This window comes from Octodon degus, unplaced genomic scaffold, assembly GCF_000260255.1.
Source record: "Octodon degus isolate 3935 unplaced genomic scaffold, OctDeg1.0 scaffold00021, whole genome shotgun sequence".
NCBI lineage: Eukaryota > Metazoa > Chordata > Mammalia > Rodentia > Octodontidae > Octodon > Octodon degus.
This window is the reverse complement of record NW_004524597.1, coordinates 8,935,346-8,954,915: the sequence shown is the minus strand read 5'-3', so window position 1 is coordinate 8,954,915 and position 19,570 is coordinate 8,935,346. Positions and strand designations below refer to the sequence as shown.

At 45.2% G+C, this 19,570-nt stretch overlaps 1 protein-coding gene across 1 annotated transcript; it reads left to right on the top strand.

The window, feature by feature from the left end:
• The first annotated feature begins 16,324 nt into the window (after positions 1-16,324).
• On the top strand, positions 16,325-19,424 carry Elob (elongin B). The gene is made up of 4 exons (XM_004627846.3): positions 16,325-16,447; positions 16,579-16,713; positions 17,869-17,974; positions 19,252-19,424. Exons 1-4 carry the CDS (start codon positions 16,355-16,357, stop codon positions 19,362-19,364), a joined length of 447 nt encoding a protein of 148 aa, XP_004627903.2. The 5' UTR covers positions 16,325-16,354; the 3' UTR covers positions 19,365-19,424.
• Positions 19,425-19,570: the final 146 nt, after the last annotated feature.

Genomic DNA, 19,570 nt, shown 5'->3' with positions numbered 1-19,570 from the left:
GGGGGGGGCCAGGGAGATGGCTCAGTGGAATAAGTGCTTCCCTGGCAAGTACTGGGCCTGAGTTCAATCCCGGGTTCCACAAAAAAAAAAAAAAAAAATTAAAGAAACAAAAAATGCTTCTAGGTTTGTGCGTCTTATTTGGATTTTCACAATTCATCTAAGCTAGTACGGTGCTGCAGCCTTGGGCATAGCTGAAAACAGTGCCCAGGTCTGGGCTTTTGCACACTCTCCAGCCTTTGTTGTCCTTTACAGTAGTTGGAACAGGGACTTCCTAAAGAAAATTAGCACCTCTGTGGCCCTTTACTGCCCCTGCGAGCACATACACAGTCTCCCTCTCCCAGACCATGGCTCAGACATGGGTAACAAGAGCCCTGGGTACTTTGGCTAACACAAGAGCGGAGCCACTGCTGGAGATGGGAGCAGGTGTTTAAGGTGGCACACAGCATCCTGGGACATTTTAAGTCCAACGGTGAACTTTACCCAAATGTTTTTTTTGCAAGTATTTATGAAAAGAATGTGTTCATTTTGTGTGCCCTTGAAATTCATATATATATATTTTATGTTCAGTATTCCTGGCTTATTATAACTCCCTTCTCTAGTCTTTACCTGTAGCTGACCATAAAGAAATTCCCCAGGAGCTGGTGGCAGAACTGAGTAATAGAGCATTTGACCTAGCATGCCTGAGGCCCAGGTTCATCCGTAGTACTGCCAAAAATAAAAAAATAAAAATAAAAAAAATAAAAAAAAAAGAAGTAAAGCCATGGTGTTATGTTGAGCTGCAGGGGACTCAGGTCAACAATTTCTTTCTTTTTTTTTTCTTTTCTTTTCTTTTTTTGTTTGTTTTCTTTTCTTTTTTTATTATCTTTTTTAGGTCAACAATTTCTGACATTGCCAGTGAAGTGGAAGACGCAATACTATTAAGGACTACTGGACTCTTTTAGAATATTTTGCCGAGTTAACACACCTATAATATTCAAATAACGGAACTAAGCAAAATAAAAGGGGATACAGATGAATGTCTACTTTGTATCTGTGTATTCAAAGTGGTTAGGATAGATATATAGTTACGTTCTCTTAATGAATAGAGGGATTTGTTCTAATAGTATTTGTAAATAGGATATCATGTCTGCATCTTGTTCAGCAATTAACCACTAGGAAGAATGTATGCAATGTGTTAATTATTGAAACTGTCCTACCAATTTGATTTAAAACTGTCTCATTGCTATTTGTTTCTCAATAAAATTATGGGGAAAATTTTTTTCTAAAAAGGTTAAGTTTTAAATACTCTTTACAAGCTTGCATACTGGTCTTAGACATGAACTCAACACATAGTGAAGATCCAGGGTCTGTTCTAAATAGAAAGACAATAAATTAAGAGTATTTGCCATCTGTACCTACATATTGTTATGAGAATTAATTTCAGGCATAGTGGATGTGGGCAGCAGAGCAAGAGATATAGGTAAAACCCAATACATAATAAAAAATGGAAAGAAAGGTAAATTCTAGTCCCTGGCACACTAATTTGATCTTGAGTGGACTGACCATCTTGTTGAGTCGTCATCCACTGTAGCTGGCTTGATGTGGGTGTGATAAATCTAGTGTCCTTTTTCTGATACTTTAACCATAGAAGATATGCTCAGGATAACAGGACATGACTCAATCCAACATGTTCGCAAAGTGGACGAAACCATTTTCTTGATCTACACCAAGGAGCTGGGTTTAGCTGCCAGCAGAGTGTCCTTTTCCTCAGGTTAGGAGTGATGATGACAGAAAAGGGAGTGAATAGCCTGCAGAATGGACAGCAGATGGAGCCAGGGAGATGGCTCAGTAGAATAAGTGCTTGCCTGGCAAGCACAAGGGCCTGAGTTCAATCCCCGGTTCCACCAAAAAAAAAGAGCCTTTAAGGACTTAATAAGTTCTTGGTTAGTAATGGATGTCAGGGGCCAGGGAGATAGCTCAGTAGAATAAGTGCTTGCCTGGCAAGCACAAGATCCTGAGTTAAATCCCTGGTACCACAAAAAAAAAGTAATGGATGTCAGGATTTCTTCCCCCAATTGACGAATCAAAGGGGGAGCTCTGCCATACATAGATTCAAAGGGGGTTATGCCTTGTATATAGGGAGTACAGCAGGGCCCTGAATAGGGCAAAAGGAAGGATACCCACCCAGTTTTCATCCCTAATTTTGAGATAGTTCCTTTAAGGTTCGATTTATTTTTCTACTTGTCCTGAACTCTGAGGTCTATAGGCACAATGAAGTTTCCATTCTATCATTAGGGACTGGGACAAATTTTTACTTATTTGGGCTATGAAAGTCAGACCATTGTCAGAACCTGTAGTTATGGGCAGGCCAAATCAGGGGATAATCTCTGTTAACAATTTTCGTACAACTACCAGAGCAGACTTAGTCTGAGTAGCAAACGCCTCAGGCCATCTAGTGAAAATATCTACCAGAACGAGGAGGTAGCGATATCCGCCTCTTCCTGGACTCATTTCTGTAAAGTCAATTTCCCAGTGTTCCCCAGGCAACATACCTTGGGCTCATTTTCCTAGTTCAGAGGTAGCTCTTCTAGGATTCACCTCAGCGCATTGGAGAAAACGTCGGTTTGTCTCTGTCATTAGCTGATTTAGTTTGGGTATGAAATAGGATTTTCTCAGTAGTTCAGCTAATTTAATTTTTCCTAGATGAGTACTCTGATGAATCTGTTGTCCACCGAGTGTCTCAGAGAGGAGGACACACCCATCTGGCAATTGGTGCCAGTTGCCCGGTATTACGGTTGTCTTTAACTCTTTGGCTACCTACAAATCAGAGTCTGAATAGCAAGGTTTATCAAGTATTCTTGGTGCTAGTACAGGGAGTTGGGCAGGGGGCATCCCTACTGGTTTTAGGGCTACCTCCCTAGCAGTCATATCAGCCAAAGCATTGCCTTTGGCTATTGGAGAGTTATTTTTCTTATGTCCTCTACAATATATTACTGCCACCTTCTGTGGCAACCAGTCAGCAGCCAATGAGTCCAGTATTTCTTGGGCATTCTTAATCTTGTGTCCACCTGTGGTTAATGGGCCATGTTCCCAATAGATGGCGCCATGTGCATGTAAAGTGGCAAAAGCATATCTACTATCAGTGTAAACAGTTACCCTTTTGTCAGTGTGATCAGCTCCACTCACTCTTGAGGCTGAGGTTCCTTGTGGTAGAGGTTGGGCCCATATCACCTGGTCATTAGTAACCACAATGGCTCCAGCATATTGTATACCATCCTGGATGAAACTGCTCCCATCCATGTAAAGGGTGGCATCTGAGTCATCCAACAGGACATCGGTGAGGTCCTCCCATAAACTCGAACTGATGTTGAGCATTTCTGTGCAATCACAAATTGGCAGCTCTGGGTCATCATCAGGCAGGAGAGTGGCTGGGTTTAAGGCTGTGGTGGACAAGAACTTAACACGGGCTCGGTCTAACAGCTGAGCCCGATAGTGGACTATGTGGGCATTAGAGAGCCATCTATCAGGAGGCCTTTTGAGGAGGCTTTCCACCACATGAGGTCTACCATCTGGAGTTCTTGTTCAAAGGTGAGTTCAGCAGCTTCTTTCGCCAGCATGGCAGTGGCTGCTGTAGCTCGCAGGCAACTTGGCCATCCGGCTGCAATAGGGTCTAACTTCTTAGACAGGTATGCTGTAGGCTTCTTTCAGGGTCCCAAACATTGGGTGAGGACACCCTTGGCAATGCCCCTGGGTTTTTTTGGGTTTTTTTGTTTTGTTTTGTTTTGTTTTGCGGAACTGGGGATTGAACTCAGAACCTTGCACTTGCCAGGGAAGTGCTTATTCCACTGAGCCATCTCCCCAGCAATGCCCCTGTTTTTGACATGAAACTGAAATGGTTTAGTTAGGTCTGGCAGTGCCAGTGCAGGGGCTGAGATGAGGGCCTGCTTTAAAGCCTGGAATGCTTCTTGCATCTCTTTAGTCCAACACAACTCTCCCTTTTGATCCCCTCCAGTACTAGCATATAAAGGTTGCGCCATCTCAGCAAACCCCAAAATCTACAGATGGCAATATCCAAGGAGTCTTAGAAATCCACTCACTTGGCGCTTAGTAGTGGGAACAGGGATCTTGAGGATTGTCTCAATCCTCTTGGGAGACAGAGTGTGTTGCCCTTCATTTAGGTTGTAGCCCAGATAAGTTACTTGGGTTTGACAAAGTTGAGCCTTTTTAGCAGAAACTCGGTAGCCCATTTTGTCTAATTCTTTGAATAAGTCTTCTGTGGCTTCTTTGCATGACTCAAGAGTCTGTGTGGCCAGCAGAATATCATCTACATATTGTAATATAGTCACTTGGTGATGTTCCCCCCCCTATAATTGAGTAAGTCTCTGCTTAAAGCCTCATAAAAGAGCATGGGAGAGTTTTTGTAGCCCTGAGGTAACCTGGTCCAGGTCAATTGTCTGGTTTTTCCTGACTGAGGATCCACCCATTTAAAGGCAAAAATAGGTTGACTTACCAGAGCCAATGGAAGTGCAAAGAAAGCATCCTTTCAGGCCAGCACAGTGTAGAAAATCCAATTCAATGGTAAGAGAATCAGGAGAGTATAAGGGTTAGGTACCGTGGGGTGGATAGTCTCCATTCACTGATTTACCTCTCGTAGGTCCTGGACTGGTCTGTAATCTGATGTTCCTGGTTTCTGGACTGGCAACAGGGGTGTGTTCCAAGCCGATTTCCAGGGCACAAGAATGCCTTCTTTCTTCAACCACTGTATGTGAACACTAATTCCTAGTCGGGCCTGTTGACTTAAAGAATATTGACGGAAACTCCAGGCAGAAAAGAGACCACAGTGGGTGGCTGATAGATAGCTAGCCCGGGAGGGTTACGTTCAGCCCACACCCCAGGAATCTCAGAGATCTATTTGGAGAGTAAATCTGACAAGCCCTCTTGGGGTTCCTCGTCAGTCAACAGCAAATGCTCCTCGGTCAAGGGGCAAGTATACAAAATGGTCTGAGGCAAAGGGCATTCTTTTCTTTTTTTCTTTTTTTTTTTTTAAGAGTTTGTGTGTTTTTTTAAAAATTTTATTCATTTATGTGTGTGTGGGTGTGGGTGTGGGTGTGTGGGTGTGGCCAGCTCAGCCCACCAGGGGGCGGGGCTGGCTGGCATGTGGTGCTGGGGGATTGAACTTCGGTCCCTGTGCTTTGCTAAGCTTGTTCCAAGTAGGTGCTTTAGACCACTGAGCCATCTCGCCAGCCCTGCATTCTTTTTCAAATGAGACATGTGTGCCATTTTTTCCAAAGGATATCTGAGTTTGTAACCTGTGAAGCAAGTCACCACTGATAAGAGGGCATGGACATTCAGGCATGACCAAAAATGAGTGGGTCATCTGTTTTGTTCCCAAGTTTCCCACTCGAGCCTGGGGCCATGGACACAGCTTAGTCTTTCCTGTGGCCCCCTGAATTCAGGTCCTTTTGTGAGACAAGGGCCCAACATGCGCCTACAGAACTAAGTAAGTGGTTTTAATATCAACTAAAAACTGGACGGCTTGGCCCTCCACTTTTAAGGTGACCATGGGCTCTTGGGGACCTGAATTTGAGCCCTGGCCCTGTCAGTCCATTTCCTTTTGAGCCAAGACTTGGGTCGACCTCTGTTTCAGCTTAGACAGTCCTTTTTCCAGTGCCCTCTTCCTTACAATAAGCACACTGGTCCTTGCTTACATGCAGTTTTTTCTTTCCCACTTTTTTTGTTCATCTCTTATTTTCTCTTTCTCTCATTGCAATCAACACTTTAGCCATTTTTAAATTTAACCCTCGAGAATCCTCCCGATTGCTAAAAACCTTCTGAGCCACTTCCACTAACTCCTTCAGCGATTTACCCTCGAATCTTTCTAATCTCTGAAGTTTCTTTCTAAAGTCTGGGGCCGACTGAGTAACAAAAGCAATATTCATGGCTCGGCGATTTTCAGGGGCTTCCGGATTGATGGGTGAATACGCCCAATAGGCCTCCTGGAGGCACTCAAGGAACGCCGGAGGGGATTCATCGGGTCCCTGACAAACTTCGGTCGCCGTTGATGAGTCAGTAGGCTTTCTCGTCATGGCCCTAATTGCTCTTAAAAGAAACTGGGGGAGAGGCCAGGGAGATGGCTCAGTGGAATGTTTCCCTGGCAAGCGCAAGGGTGTGAGTTCAATCCCTAGTTCCTCAAAAAAAAAAAAAAGTTAAAAGAAACTGGGGGAGAGGTCAGGGAGATGGCTCAGTAGAATAAGCGCTTCCCTGGCAAAAAGAGTCTGAGTTCAATCCCCGATGATACGGTTAGAGAGCCTCCTTACTTCTACACGTGTTCAAATCCCAAGTAGGGTGAGTGAGGGGGTACACAGCTTCTGGCAGTCAGGGTCAGAAGTCGGTTACCCATCCAGGTCCATAACTAAAGATTCTAAAAGAGAAATGAGCCCTTGCGGATTCTGGGAAAATGAAGGGTTCTGATTTTTCCCATTATATAAATCCCTAGTTGAAAGTGGAAGATGGCACTGCGGGCCAGAGCGGCGGGAGGAGGTTGCGAGAAAGGCAGTCCGCTGCGAGGGAGGGAGAGACTCACGGCTCGGTAAAGGGGAAGGAGAGGACTCAGGATCTGCGGGCAAAACTGGTGGTTCCGTTTATGGCTTCTTTGGGGTGACCGCTAGGCCACTGTGCCCGAGGCACACTCGCTTGTACATCGAGAGCGGCTGCATCTCTTTACCCACTTAGGCGGGTCATGCACCAGATCTATCGTGCTTATATGTAAGGTGTCTGGTCAGGGTGTCTAGGATTTGCAAAGATGACTCTTGAGGTCCTGATAGGCAAGAGAAAGGTCAACTGATCCCTCCGGAGGACAAGAGCTCTCCAGGAAGGATGGCCACTCTAATTCACATAATACATGGAGTGCTCCCGAGGTCACAGTGCCCCCAGTAGGCTGCAGCAGGCTGCTGGAAACCGTGGAAATGGTTAAAAACACACTGCAGTGGCGACAAATAAGCAGAAGCAAGAGCCAGCAGTATAGCTCAGCGGACTAAGCGCTTGCTGGCCCCACCCCAGGGGCGCTGAGCTGGCGATGGAGTCGGGGCGAGGTGGAGCACGTGCCTGTAATCCCAGCATTTGGGAGGCAGAAATCAGGAGGATCATTACTGTGGGCTGTGTAGTGAGACCGTGCACACACAAAAAAAGAAAACCCAAATAAGCAGAAGCAGCGGGAGAGGCAGACTGACCCATATTTTTTAACACAAGACAAACGGACGGACAATAAGACCACAAGACAAACCAAATTAAATGCTCCGATTCACTGTCACGGAAGGGAGCTGAGGTCACGGGATATACGTTGCGTCCACCTCTTCCTGAGACTCTTCCAGGACGCCCCAACAGAACAACTTAAATTTAAAAAAAAAAAAAAAAAATCTCTTACCGGCAAGAAATTCCAAGCAGCTCGTTGTCCAAATTAGAAAAAATAATTTAGAAGCGTTCGGAGATCTAGAAATGCCCGGGACCCAAGTTTCTTCCCAGGGTCGAGGTCTCCCAATCGTCCAGCTTCCCAAACGGATCCCAGTAATGGGGATCCCAGACAAGCCCCCAAATGTTATGGGTTCTCAAACAGAAGCCAGACCAGAGTCCAAAATGGGAATTTTAAATGAGCCTTTAATACCAAGCTTGGATAACAATGTACAATGTATTGATTATCAAAACTGTCCTATTAATCAGCTGTGAAACTGTCTCTTCATATTTATTTCTCAATTTAAAAAAATAAATTAATTTTTAAAAAAATTGGTCAAGCAATGGCCATGACTCATCCTCATGTCTGACACTGACAAAAGGATGTACAAAGGGGGGTACAGGGCTACAGGATAAATCCTGAGAGTACTTGACTGACTTTATCAGATACAAAAATTACATTTCTTGTTATATAGGTCTTGCTTTATCTTGGTCTTAACCATCCAGCAGAAAAGTATAAAAACGAGGTATATAAAGTAAAGCCATATTAATATGATGAGCTGTAAAAGGCTCAAGTCAACAACTTCTGAGGATAACCCACTAATAGTGTAGACTGCTAGACAGTGTTAGATTGTTTAGTTGAGTTCAAACACCTATAGTACTTAGATGCCAATAGAATATTCACCTCTGACAATTAAAAAAAAAGGATCCAAAGGAAAGATCATTTTGTATTTATATATACAAAATAGGATAAATTTACAGCTACTTTTACTTAATTCAGTGAGAAGAAAGAGGTGTACTAACAGTGTTTGGACAGAATATCCTGTCTGCTTCTTGTACAATGGATAACCACTAAGAAGATAACAATGTACAATGTATTGATTACCAAAACTGTCCTATTAATCAGCTTTAAAACTGTCTCATTCATATTTATTTCTCAATAAAATAAATAAATAATAATACCGAGCTCGGGGCCTTCCTGAATTCTACTTATGCAGGAGAGAAGGCAGAGAAGCGCGCTGAGTGACAGAAAACAGGGTTTTTAAACAAAAACTACTCTCTACTTAGCACGTAAACATATTTTAAAATTAATCATTTATAGGGCCGGGGAGATGGCTCAGTAGAATAAGTGGTTGCCTGGCAAGCACAAGGCCCTGAGTTCAATCCCCGGTACCACAAAAAAAAAAAAAAAAAAGAAAGAAAGAAAAGAAAATTAATCATTTATGACCTACCAATACATACAGGCACAATTCACAGGTTGACAATAGATTGCGTACATTATCCAGATGAACTTTCTTTGAGTTTTAACAAAGTAAAACCATTAGCTACATTCCTACAAGGATGATAGGTAGTCAGGCCTAAACTTTTTTTTTTTTTTGTGGAACTGGGCATTGAACTCAGGCCCTTAAGCTTGCCAGACAATTGCTTATTCTACTGAGCCATCTCCCTGGCCTCTAGGCCTAAACTTAACTATCACCTATTATATAGGGGCTGATTGTCTTAGGTATACATCAACATGAATTACTCTGACTGAGGTTACTACAATTTAACACATTCTGAGGTTATTAACCTTTAATCTGCACAAATACTATGTCCTGTTTGCTAAGGGCAGTTATAAAAAGAACTCATAGTCTTAGGAGGAATTCCCCGGACATGAGGGCTTATGGTTGTAATTTTTAAACTACTACTCAAGACTGAGTGGTCTTGAGCACCTTGTTACTAATTTACAGAAAATTACTTCAGTGAGTTCAAAATCCAAGTAACCCATTACAGTTTTTAGAGTCTGTCTGTGGTCTTTAATTATCTTTATTCTTTGAGGTCATTTTCAGGCAGCCCCTCCAGACTTCCCATGGGAATCTCTTTGGTCCAATTGGGTTACAAGTTAGAGCTAGGTATCCTGTTGGGTCCCTATCAGAAATTTCTCTGCCTAAGGGTTCGGGGAGATAGCTCAGTAGAATAAGTGATTGCCTGGCAAGCTCAAGGGCCTGAGTTCAATCCCCATTTCAAAAAAAAAAATTCTCCCCCTACCAGAGCACAGGTACTGATATAAGAAAAACATAATTCCTGACATGTTAGATGTCAATTTTGCCAAGTTCACAGTCTCATGATATCAAGGAATGAAGTCACAAACCAAAGGAAGATGGTAGGGTATTTGTGTCATGCTGGGTAAGAAGTGCTGTACCTTTATTCCCAATAATAAGGCTCCTGATAGAACTAGTACAAAGGCTCCCCAGGGACTGACAACTCTGGTCAAGTAATCAGCAAAAAATGCTGGGTCAGATGATTATTCACACATTGGCTGAAAGAAGGCTTGAGAAATGAAAGGGGGGGGGATCAATTTTCACCTCTTCTAACACAGTAGTGGCAAAAGCCCTGACCACCACAGGCATTGTCCTCTGGGGGGAGGGGGGATTTTAACACAGGGATTAAATGAAGCAGCAATGATCAAACAAATGCCTCTGCCATACAAACAAAACAACCTACTGCTATCAGCAAGCAAGCCAGACTCAACCTCCTATGATGAAGAGTCAACAAATCACAGAGCAGTTTTAAAAACTGGAAGACAATGAATCAGATAAAGATAAAAATGGGGCCGGAAGAGTTATAGAGTTATACACACACACACACACACACACACACACACACACACACACACACACGGAACTTAACAAGAAATGGAAACTCATCTGTAGTCCATTTTTAAGGCAAAGTAGCTAGCTCTGAGTAAAATATTACTAAGATTGGGCCAGGTGTGATGGTGAATGCCTGTAATCCCAACAATCAGGAGATTGAGGCAGGAGGATCAATGCAAGTATGAGGCCAAGGGCCGGCCTGATAGCTCAGAAAACTAAAGCACCTGCTTAGGCAGAGCACAGTGGCTGGGGTTCAATCCCTGGCGTGCTAGCCCCACCCATGGGGCACACTGAGATGGTAATTGAGACTGGACATGATGGTGCGTGCCTGTAATCCCAGCGCTTGGGAAGCTGAAAATAGGAAAATCACTACAAGTCCGATCTAGACAGTGAGACCCTGCACACACTGTAGACCCTATACTAAATACAGGGGGGAAAAGTTTGAGGCTAGCCTGGGCTACAAAGTGAGTTGAAAGCAGCCTGAACTTCATAGAGAAACTGTCTCAAAAAGAGACACACACAAATTACTAAGCTTGCCTAATGGTGCGTGGACATGACAAATCACAATCTATGCACCTGAAAAGTCCCTATTTCTAACCCAAGGAGGAAAAGGGGAGGGGAGAACAAGAAAACAAAGGAGACATAAGTAAGTCTAGGAATTCAGGGGATGGGAAACCAGGGGAGGGGATTGCACATTAGAAATCAAAACCTTGGGCCCGAGATATAGCCCAGTGGCACAGCACCTGCCTGACAAGCACAAGATCCTGAGTTTGATTCATGGTACCAAACAAACAAACAGCTGAGCAGAAATAAAAAGCTTGCTGTTACTCACCCATGTGTGCCTGCAATCAGGCCTTGTAAAACAGATTAACAGTTCATTTTTCCTGCACTCTTGGTCTCCACAACTGTTCTTTATTTTTTATCTTACTTTTTGTCTTTTTGATACAGGATCTTGCTATGCAGTTCAGGCTATCCTTGAGCTCATTTTTGTTATGGGTCACTCAGCATAGGAACCATATCAGCCAGATAGAAATTTGAATAGAGCCTTTTATTTACTGAGCTCAAATCCATCAGCCATTTCTCAGGGGGGTATTTATAACAGAAATCACATCCAGTTTGGTAAGCAAATTTGTTATCTAGCACAGAACAACAGAAAACTACATTCATTTGACACAGCTGCAAACTGTTTGTAACTAAAAGTCTTTCACAGTTTAGTGATAAGCTGACCACATTACAGGAGATGGTTAGGGAGGGAGTTTGTTTCAGCTTGCTGCCTTGACAAGAAACAGTTATTTATTGTTAAACAGCCTTGAGCCAAGAGGGAGAATACATTTCTTAGAATAGATAACAGGAAGCACAAGGGTTTTTTTGTTTTGTTTTGTTTTTGTTTGTTGTTGTTGTTTACTAATTTCCCACAGTTAAAGCACAAAATTCTGTTAACTCCTTACAACTTTGTAGCCCAGGCTGGTCTCAAATTCACAGCAATCCTCCCACCTCAACCTCCCAAGTGCTGGGATTACAGGCGTGTGCCACCACATCCAGCACAACTGTTGTTTTTTGGGGTTTTTTTTGTTTTTCCTGGCACGAGGGATTGAACTCAGGATTCTGTGCTTGCCAGGTGAGCACTTACTCCACTGAGCCATCTCTCCAGCCCCTAGCACAACTGTTCTTCAAAACTGGACAAACATAGGGGCCAAAGAGATAGCTCAATAGAATAAGCACTTGCCTGGCAAGCACAGGGACCTGAGTTCAGTCCCTGGTTCCAGAAAAAAAAAAAATAAATAAAATAAAAATAAAACTGGACAAATGACTGTGTCTCTCATAAAGACACCTGCAGATTTAGGACAGTGACTGGTGAATTCTAAGGCATTGGAATCTGAACACTACAACATAAAAGCTAGCAGTTGACTATCCCGGCAAATTAATTAATTTTACCTTGTCCTCAGTACTACTTTTTCTTCAATTCTGGCACTAAGGACTCTGAACCAGTGGGGTCAAACTTGTGATCTTCCTGCCTCAACCTACCAGACTGCTGGGATTACAGGCATGTGCCAATATGCTCTGATTAGCAGCCTCAGTCTTGAAAGGATGAGATAGGTTAGGTAAATATAAGACTTATAAACCCTGTATTACCAGTTTTTAGGCAAATACTTTAGGCAATTTATCTATGTGCAATGTACAGTGGGGATCTGACCCAAAGTTCTAGAGTAACAGAGGCGGCAGATTTTAATGAAGGTGGGGATGTCAGGTTTAATCTGTATCTGCAGACCTAATCTCTTCATGTAAGACTTATGTACGCAGAGATGGGTGCCTTCCTATCTACGCCTAGTTCAAAATCATCTTTCTTCATGTAACCCATTTACTTTCTTTTTAAGTCAGGGTCTCTCTGTATAGGTATCCCCCTTTCTTTCTTTCTGAGTCAGGGTCTCTCTGTGTAGCTCAGGACGGCCTTCAACTCACTGTGTAGCCCAGTCTAGCCTCAAATTTGCAGTGATCCTTCTGCCTCAGCCTCCTGAGTGCTGGAATTATAGGCATGGGGCACCACACCCAGCTTTTGGGGGATTTTGTTTTGTTTTTGAAACATGGTCTCTGTAGTTCAGGCTGGCTTTAAACTAAGAGCAATCCTCCTGTCTGTCTCACAAATGCTGGAATCACAGGCATATGCCACCATGCCTGGACAGGAACCGGGGATTGAACTCAGGTCCTTGTGCTTGCCAGGGAAGTGCTTATTCCACTGAGCCATCACCCTGGCCCTAGGATTTTTGTTTTATAGTTCAGGCTGGTCTTGAACTCAGTATGTAGTCCCAGCTGGGGGAGAACCTTGGAAATCCTCCTGCCTCAGCCTCACAAGTGCTAGGATTACAGTACAGGTGTCCACCACCAAACCTGTCTCCACTATTATTTTTAAATCTGATGTTAGGCTATGAGTGGTAGCACAAACCTGTAATCCTATAGGAGGCTGAAGCAGGAAGATCACAGCAAGTGTGAGGCCAGCTTGAGCTACATAGCTAGCCTGAATTACATATGAGCCCCTGTCTCAAAAACAAATAAAACAAATGAAGATGGAGGTAATGATGCAAAATTTGCTCTAGGTCACCTGGAAGAGTAGATGATGTGGGGTAATTAAATCTGGTCCAGGCTGGCCAAATAGCTCAGCAGACTAATGAACCTGCTTAGGCAGTGTGGAGGACCACCTGAGCAGCTCTCCTTGAAAGAAGAGCGACTGTCTCTATCTGGACTGAGCCTGACTCTACTTCCTAGGTTCAGAGCTGGCTAGGACTTGTTTATCAATTGGCCTTAGGTAAATGTAGGCTACCCACATAGCTCAGCTCACAATAATCACCTACTTCCACAATTCTCAGTCAACCCTCCTCAAGCCACTCCCCCAATGATTAAAAACTGGGTGAGGTCCTGGGTCCCTCTCTTGGTTCTGGAAAGCCATCTTCATGGTTGGCTTTCAGAGAACTGACAAAATTCAGGCTGGCCCTTACCAAAAAACAGTAAAAACTAAACAGCCCCTTGACTCCCTGATGATTGAAAATATAATTTAGTGTCTTTATTTTCGCTGTGGGTTTCATTGTAAGTGGTAGATTGGAATCAACTTGATGGGATTCCAATAACATAACTTTGGGATTATAAATATTGGCTTCTTAGACCGAGATGAGGACCTGGAAGCGTCTCCAACAGGCAGAGCACAGGGGCCAGGGTTCAATCCCTAGTTTGCCATAATGGCTCCGCTCCCGGGGTGCATTGAGAGGGTGACTAAGACTGGGCTGGTGTATGCCTGTAATCCCAGCACTTGGGAGGCTGAAAACAGGAGGATCACTATTAGTCCGATCTGTGTAGTAAGACCTGTACTAAATACATAAAAAATAAAATATAAGTTAAAAACTAGTAATAATAAATCTGGTCTTGGTGATGCTCCTCTCTGGAAAGCTTTATCTAAAACAAAACAAGATGAAAGAAAACAAAGAAAAATAAAAAATAAATAAAAACAAAACAAAATTGAAGGGACAGGCACTTCTCCAATAAGCAGATCTCAAACTCTGAGTTCCTGCCTAATATCAGTAGCTAACATAGCTCCTTGCTTTCAATGATAACAGAAATTAAAACTAAAGTATGGCTAGGTATGGTGCACCTGTAATCCCAGCACTTGGGAGACTGAGGCAAGAGGATCGCTGTGAGTTCAAGGCCAGCATCAGCTACATAAGAAAGTCCAAGGCCAGCCTGCACTATACAATGCAAACTTTTCTCAAACAAACAAAAACACCCAGTAAAATAAATTAAAAACTAAAGCATAAATTCACAGAAAAATCTTTTAATTGGAAAGAGAAAACATATCTAGCTTAGAGAACTGACAAAATTCAGGCTGGCCCTTACCAAAAAACAGTAAAAACTAAACAGAAAGGACTCTAACTTGAACAATTGCAGGAGGCACAGCCTGATGGAGGGGATCAAACTGGCTCACCCACAAAAGCAGGAGGCCAGCTTTTAGGGTAAGTGGTGCAGTTTGGCTGATCATTGCCAATGCTTTTTCAGTAGCTTTGGAGAGATCTTCATGGTTTGAGGGGCTATTTGTGTCCATAAGATGATTACTTCTATTCAGGGCAATCTCAGTCATTTGAGGCTCAGTTTTATTCTTTTTTTCTTTTGGCGGAATCGGGGATTGAACTCAGGCCCTTGTGCTTGCCAGGGAAGCGCTTATTCCACTGAGCCATCTCCCCAGCCCCTCTGTTTTATTCTTGAACCCAGATAGTCACAGGTTTAGAACAATGGAGATTGGGGTCAGGCAGATGGCTCAGTAGAATAAGCACTTGCCTGGCAAGCACAAGGGCCTGAGTTCAGTCCCTGGTTCCGCAAAAAAAAAAAAAAAAAGAACAATGGAGACTTGGGGACTAGCTGAATGCCCCTGTTAATCTGTTATCCTTGTATCCTTAATCTTGAAGAGTGATGAAATTGTATAAATTTGGCTCATCATGCTAACTTTTATACATTCTCTAACCAACTATATGCAAAGTTGAGAAAGTTGAAAAGGGATACGACCCAAAGTTTCATGGTAACTGATAGGCTTTTTCTCAGGCACCCGGTGCAGCAGAGAAACAAGCAGAAGAAAAAAAGGGAAAGGGGCTTTATTATCTTTGAGGACAAGGAGAGAATGTGGCAGGATGAGGGATTCTCTCCATTGGAACAAAGGGAGGCTGAGGCTTTTATGGCCTTTTGCCAAGGGTGGAGTTTAAGGGGATGTTTAGATGTACCTGAGGAGCTGACTGGGGGTCTTACCTGAGGCGGTGGGGTGAAAGGTCATTGTAACTTGGGATGAGTTGGAGAAGGGGGTAGGCGGTCCTGGGAGATGGGCTTTTGTTTAAAGGGCTTCAGATGACCATCATGATGATTTTATCAATTCATACCAGGGCCAAAACCTATCAGTAACAAGAGATACAATGCGGCCAGTTTTTGTTCTGGCTTTAGCTCTCTACTAGGTATCTACAGACCCAAGTGAAGTATCACAGTTTTCGGCAAAAACTGCTTTGAAATGCCTGACTGCTTCGAAAGAAAAGCACCAATGGCCCTTGTAGTAAGAAGCAGGTTAAGGGTCCAAGAGTCTGCCCATCCTCCACCCCTACAGTGGTTTCGGGTATGGGCCGCCGGCAGGAGCAGCCAGCCAAGGACACCAAGGGCATGAGCCTCTCACACACGTGCGCATCTAAGTAGGGAGGGCGGTGATGACCAGAAGTTCTGGGAGAGGAGGACACGACCGCGCCCTAACCAGGTCCTTTCTATCCCAGAACTTCACCAGCCCCACTCCCTAAATGTAACAGTTCATCGGGGTCCTTAACGGGCACAAATACCTCCCAGAACTTGACTCAACAACCTTAAGCCGAAACCTGCAAGGTCCAAAAGTGAACGTTTCCCAAAATGGGCGCTAAGGAAGCTCTGCAAGGACGAGCCCTGCCCCGTAATATGGCAGCCTCGGTCTCAGGATACACATACGTCTTGCTTCCCCCGTGCTCAAGGTGCACATCGTTCATTCACTTTTCTTGGGATGCGGCATTCTCTACGCTTGGAATGGATCTTCATATCCCCCCTAAAAAAATCTACATCGGCGTGCGCCGGGATACTCCCCGACCGCATCCATTCGGGTTCATTGCCTGCGCCACCCTGCAGACTGCGCCAGTTAAGATCACGCCCCGCCAACCTCACACCGAGATGGCGGCCACATTTCGTGAGGGGCGAGCCCCTTCCGGACTACTTAAAATGGCGGCGGATGCGGGGCGGCACTGCTCGTGGGCGGGGTCATGCGCGGAGCATGCTGGGCCGCGCGCGGTGTGCCGGGAAGAGGCGGAGCGCGGCCGCGCCGGCGCGTCGAGCGAGAGGCAGCCGCCGAGATGGTGAGCGGGCACTGGGGGAGGGGCGGCCGGGCCGGGCCGGGCCGGGGCCGGGCCGAGGGTGGCGGGGGCGGTGGGCCGCGCGCCCTGTAGGGAGCTGCCTTCGGGCACTGACGCGGGCGGGTCGCCACTAGGACGTGTTCCTCATGATCCGGCGCCACAAGACCACCATCTTCACGGACGCCAAGGAATCGAGCACCGTGTTCGAGCTGAAGCGCATCGTCGAGGGCATCCTCAAGCGGCCGCCCGACGAGCAGAGGCTGTACAAGGTGCGGCGGGCGATCGGGCGCGCCAGTGGAGTCCGAGGGGCTCCTACCAGGGCTCTCAGGTCGCGCCAAGGGTCCCGCGGCTTGGAGCCGCGGCCCTAGTCTGGTTGGGGAAACTGGCTTGGTGGAGTAGTGTTCCCTAGCCCGAAGCCCTAGAGGAGCCAACGTCAGAGCTATGTCACCCTTAATCCTCGGTTTGCCCGCGGCCCCGCCGCCCCCGGGGGTGAGGTGAGACTCCGTGCAAATAAAGGTATTGGCGAGGTTGGTCAGGTCCCAGCCTCCCTGCTTAACCAGGCCGGTTGTGTTACCCGCCACTCTCATGCTCGAGTTCTGGAAGAGCCGCTTTTGCCGGCCTATTGCAGTCATACAATAAGGGTGGCTGGGGTATTGGGAGCCTCAGCGGGGGATCAGATGCATTAGGCTTTGATTCAGGTCTCCCGGCAGCGTGGAGTCAGTCGCTAAGTGCAGTGACCCGATTTCAGCTGGAAAGTGAAGTAGAGCCTCAGCTTCAAATCTGAACGTCTCTCCTCCCTTAACTTGCTGCTTCCTTCCTAATGGCCCCTCCTTGTTGCCTCTGCCTGTTCCAGATGCCACATCCCGCGTCCAGTGCTTTCTGCATCTCTATAGATTTTTTTTTTTTTTTTTGTCATTTTGAAACAGGGCCTCTATGCAGTTCAGGCTGGTCCCCAACTTGTGACGATCTCCTCCAGCTTCAGTCTCTCTAGTGCTGGTATTGCAGGCCTGTGCAACATCTGACAATCTCTATAGTACTTTGAGATCTCTGGTTGCCTTCATTTGGAAATTTCAGTAATTCGTATTCTACAGTTGGGTCAAACAGTTTGACCAAAAAAAAATTGTTCATCAACTTAGCCAGAATAAGAGTGGAGACTGAAATCCAGCATGGTGTCTAAGACTAGGTTGATGGCTCCTAAATTTGATTCACTTGGAGAGTTTGGAAAAGCCAGATTCCACTGCTCTTCCATCTAAGGTTTTGATTTTGACGTTCTTTGATAAGATCCTAGAAACAGTGTTTGACTTATTCTGGGCTATCACCCAAACTTGGGCTGTTTCCCTCAGACTTCCAGTGTAGTTGCTGGTCAGAAGCATGTAGATCTTGGCTTTCATGAGACCAAAGACTCTCTGTCTCTCTCTCTCCAGGATGACCAGCTTCTAGATGATGGCAAAACACTGGGAGAGTGTGGCTTTACCAGCCAGACAGCAAGGCCACAGGCCCCAGCCACAGTGGGGCTGGCTTTCCGGGCAGGTAAGAGGGCAGGGCTGGATGCCCACCCCATCAGCCTAGAGTTCCCAACTCCACAGGGCAGTCTGGTCCCACCTCCCAAGTGCTGCCCAGCTATAAGTCTGTATGGGTTTTTGAAACCAGGGATTGAACTCAGGTCCTTGTACTTGCCAGGGAAGTGCTTATTCTACTGAGCCATCTCCCCGGCCTCGCGAAGTCTGTATGGTGATACTGAGGCAGTTTATGGGTGGTAAGATGGTATACACTTCAGGTCTCTCATAAGGATGAGGCTGAAACACATTTGTTCTGCTGTGGGCTTCCAAAGTGCTTATTCTACTGAGCTATCTCCCCAGCCCAAGGCATGGAATGTTGATAGCACCATTTTGCAGTTTTGAAAATGAAAGTTGTGGTGACCCTGCATTCCTATTATCCCTCAGGCACCTTGTGATGGGTGAACTGTTTGGTTCCTCAAGAATTATTTTAGGGGCCAGGGAGATGGCTCAGTAGAATAAGTGCTTGCCTGGCAAGTGCAAGGATCTGAGTTCAATCCCAGTTCTGAGAAAAAAAAAAAAAAATTATTTGCAAAAGGGCAGTGGTGGGCAATTAGTATTAGCTTCCTGGGCCTTGACTGGTTGTCATATCCTCCACCACTCACTACCTGTGTCAGAAGATGAAACTTTTCCCTAGCCCCAAACTCCTCAGGGAGAATATTAATCAGATGTGACATGGCATTGGCTATACTAGCCACAAGAGGTAGTTGTAGAACTGACACTACAGACTTGTGACATGGTACTAGATAATTCTATGTGGGGCTTTCCTGTTCATTACAAGACATTTGGCAGCACTACTAAACTCTTGCTAAGTGCCAGCTGCAGCCCTCCTAATTCCCCAATTATGACAAACAACATAATCTCCTTAGTATAAGTGAAAAGAAGGAAAGTGCACTTGTTTTCTGGAGCACTGGGAACTAGGAACCATTAACCTGAATGGGAGAACGGAGCAGGTTTACACATTAAGAGATGACAGAAGAGAGAAGGACTTTTAATATCAAACCATGGTGTAATGGAACAAAAAACAAAATTCTAGATTGAGAGAGACTAAAAAAAAGTGGGTCTAAGTATTCTGCTCTCAAGTTCACTGATGGATGTGGAAGATGAGGAAAAGGGCCCTGAGATGGCTTGGGCAGTTGTGCCATGGTCAGTTTGAGCTTGTAGGGATGGGACAGATTTCAGTGCCCCATTAGGTTAGGAGCTACTCAAACAAAAGAGGGCATCTTTTTTAGCTGTGTTCGTTTTCAACAGATGACACCTTTGAGGCCCTGCGTATTGAGCCCTTCTCTAGCCCTCTGGAGCTTCCAGATGTGATGAAGCCTCAGGACTCTGGTGGCAGCGCCAATGAACAAGCTGTACAGTGATGGCCCCTGGCCCATCCTGAGGCCCATTGCCCCAATAAAAGATTTGGCTTTCTGCCTGGGTGCTGCCTCTTTCTCACTGCCCTCTCCCCCCAGGCATAACTTTCCTTGGGATGGGTCTGTTTCCCCACTCCTGAAACTGCTGTGTACCAGGCTGCTTGCTTTGCTATTTGGCTTTTGGCCCTGTTTGCCCCCTGAAAGATACTGTG

Coding starts and splice junctions, on each gene's coding strand:
- Elob (XM_004627846.3), top strand. CDS start 16,355: ATGCGCGGAGCATGCTGGGCCGCGCGCGGTGTGCCGGGAAGAGGCGGA. Junction 16,714..17,868: donor ACGAGCAGAGGCTGTACAAG/GTGCGGCGGGCG, acceptor CTCTCTCTCCAG/GATGACCAGCTTCTAGATGA. Junction 17,975..19,251: donor GGGGCTGGCTTTCCGGGCAG/GTAAGAGGGCAG, acceptor CGTTTTCAACAG/ATGACACCTTTGAGGCCCTG.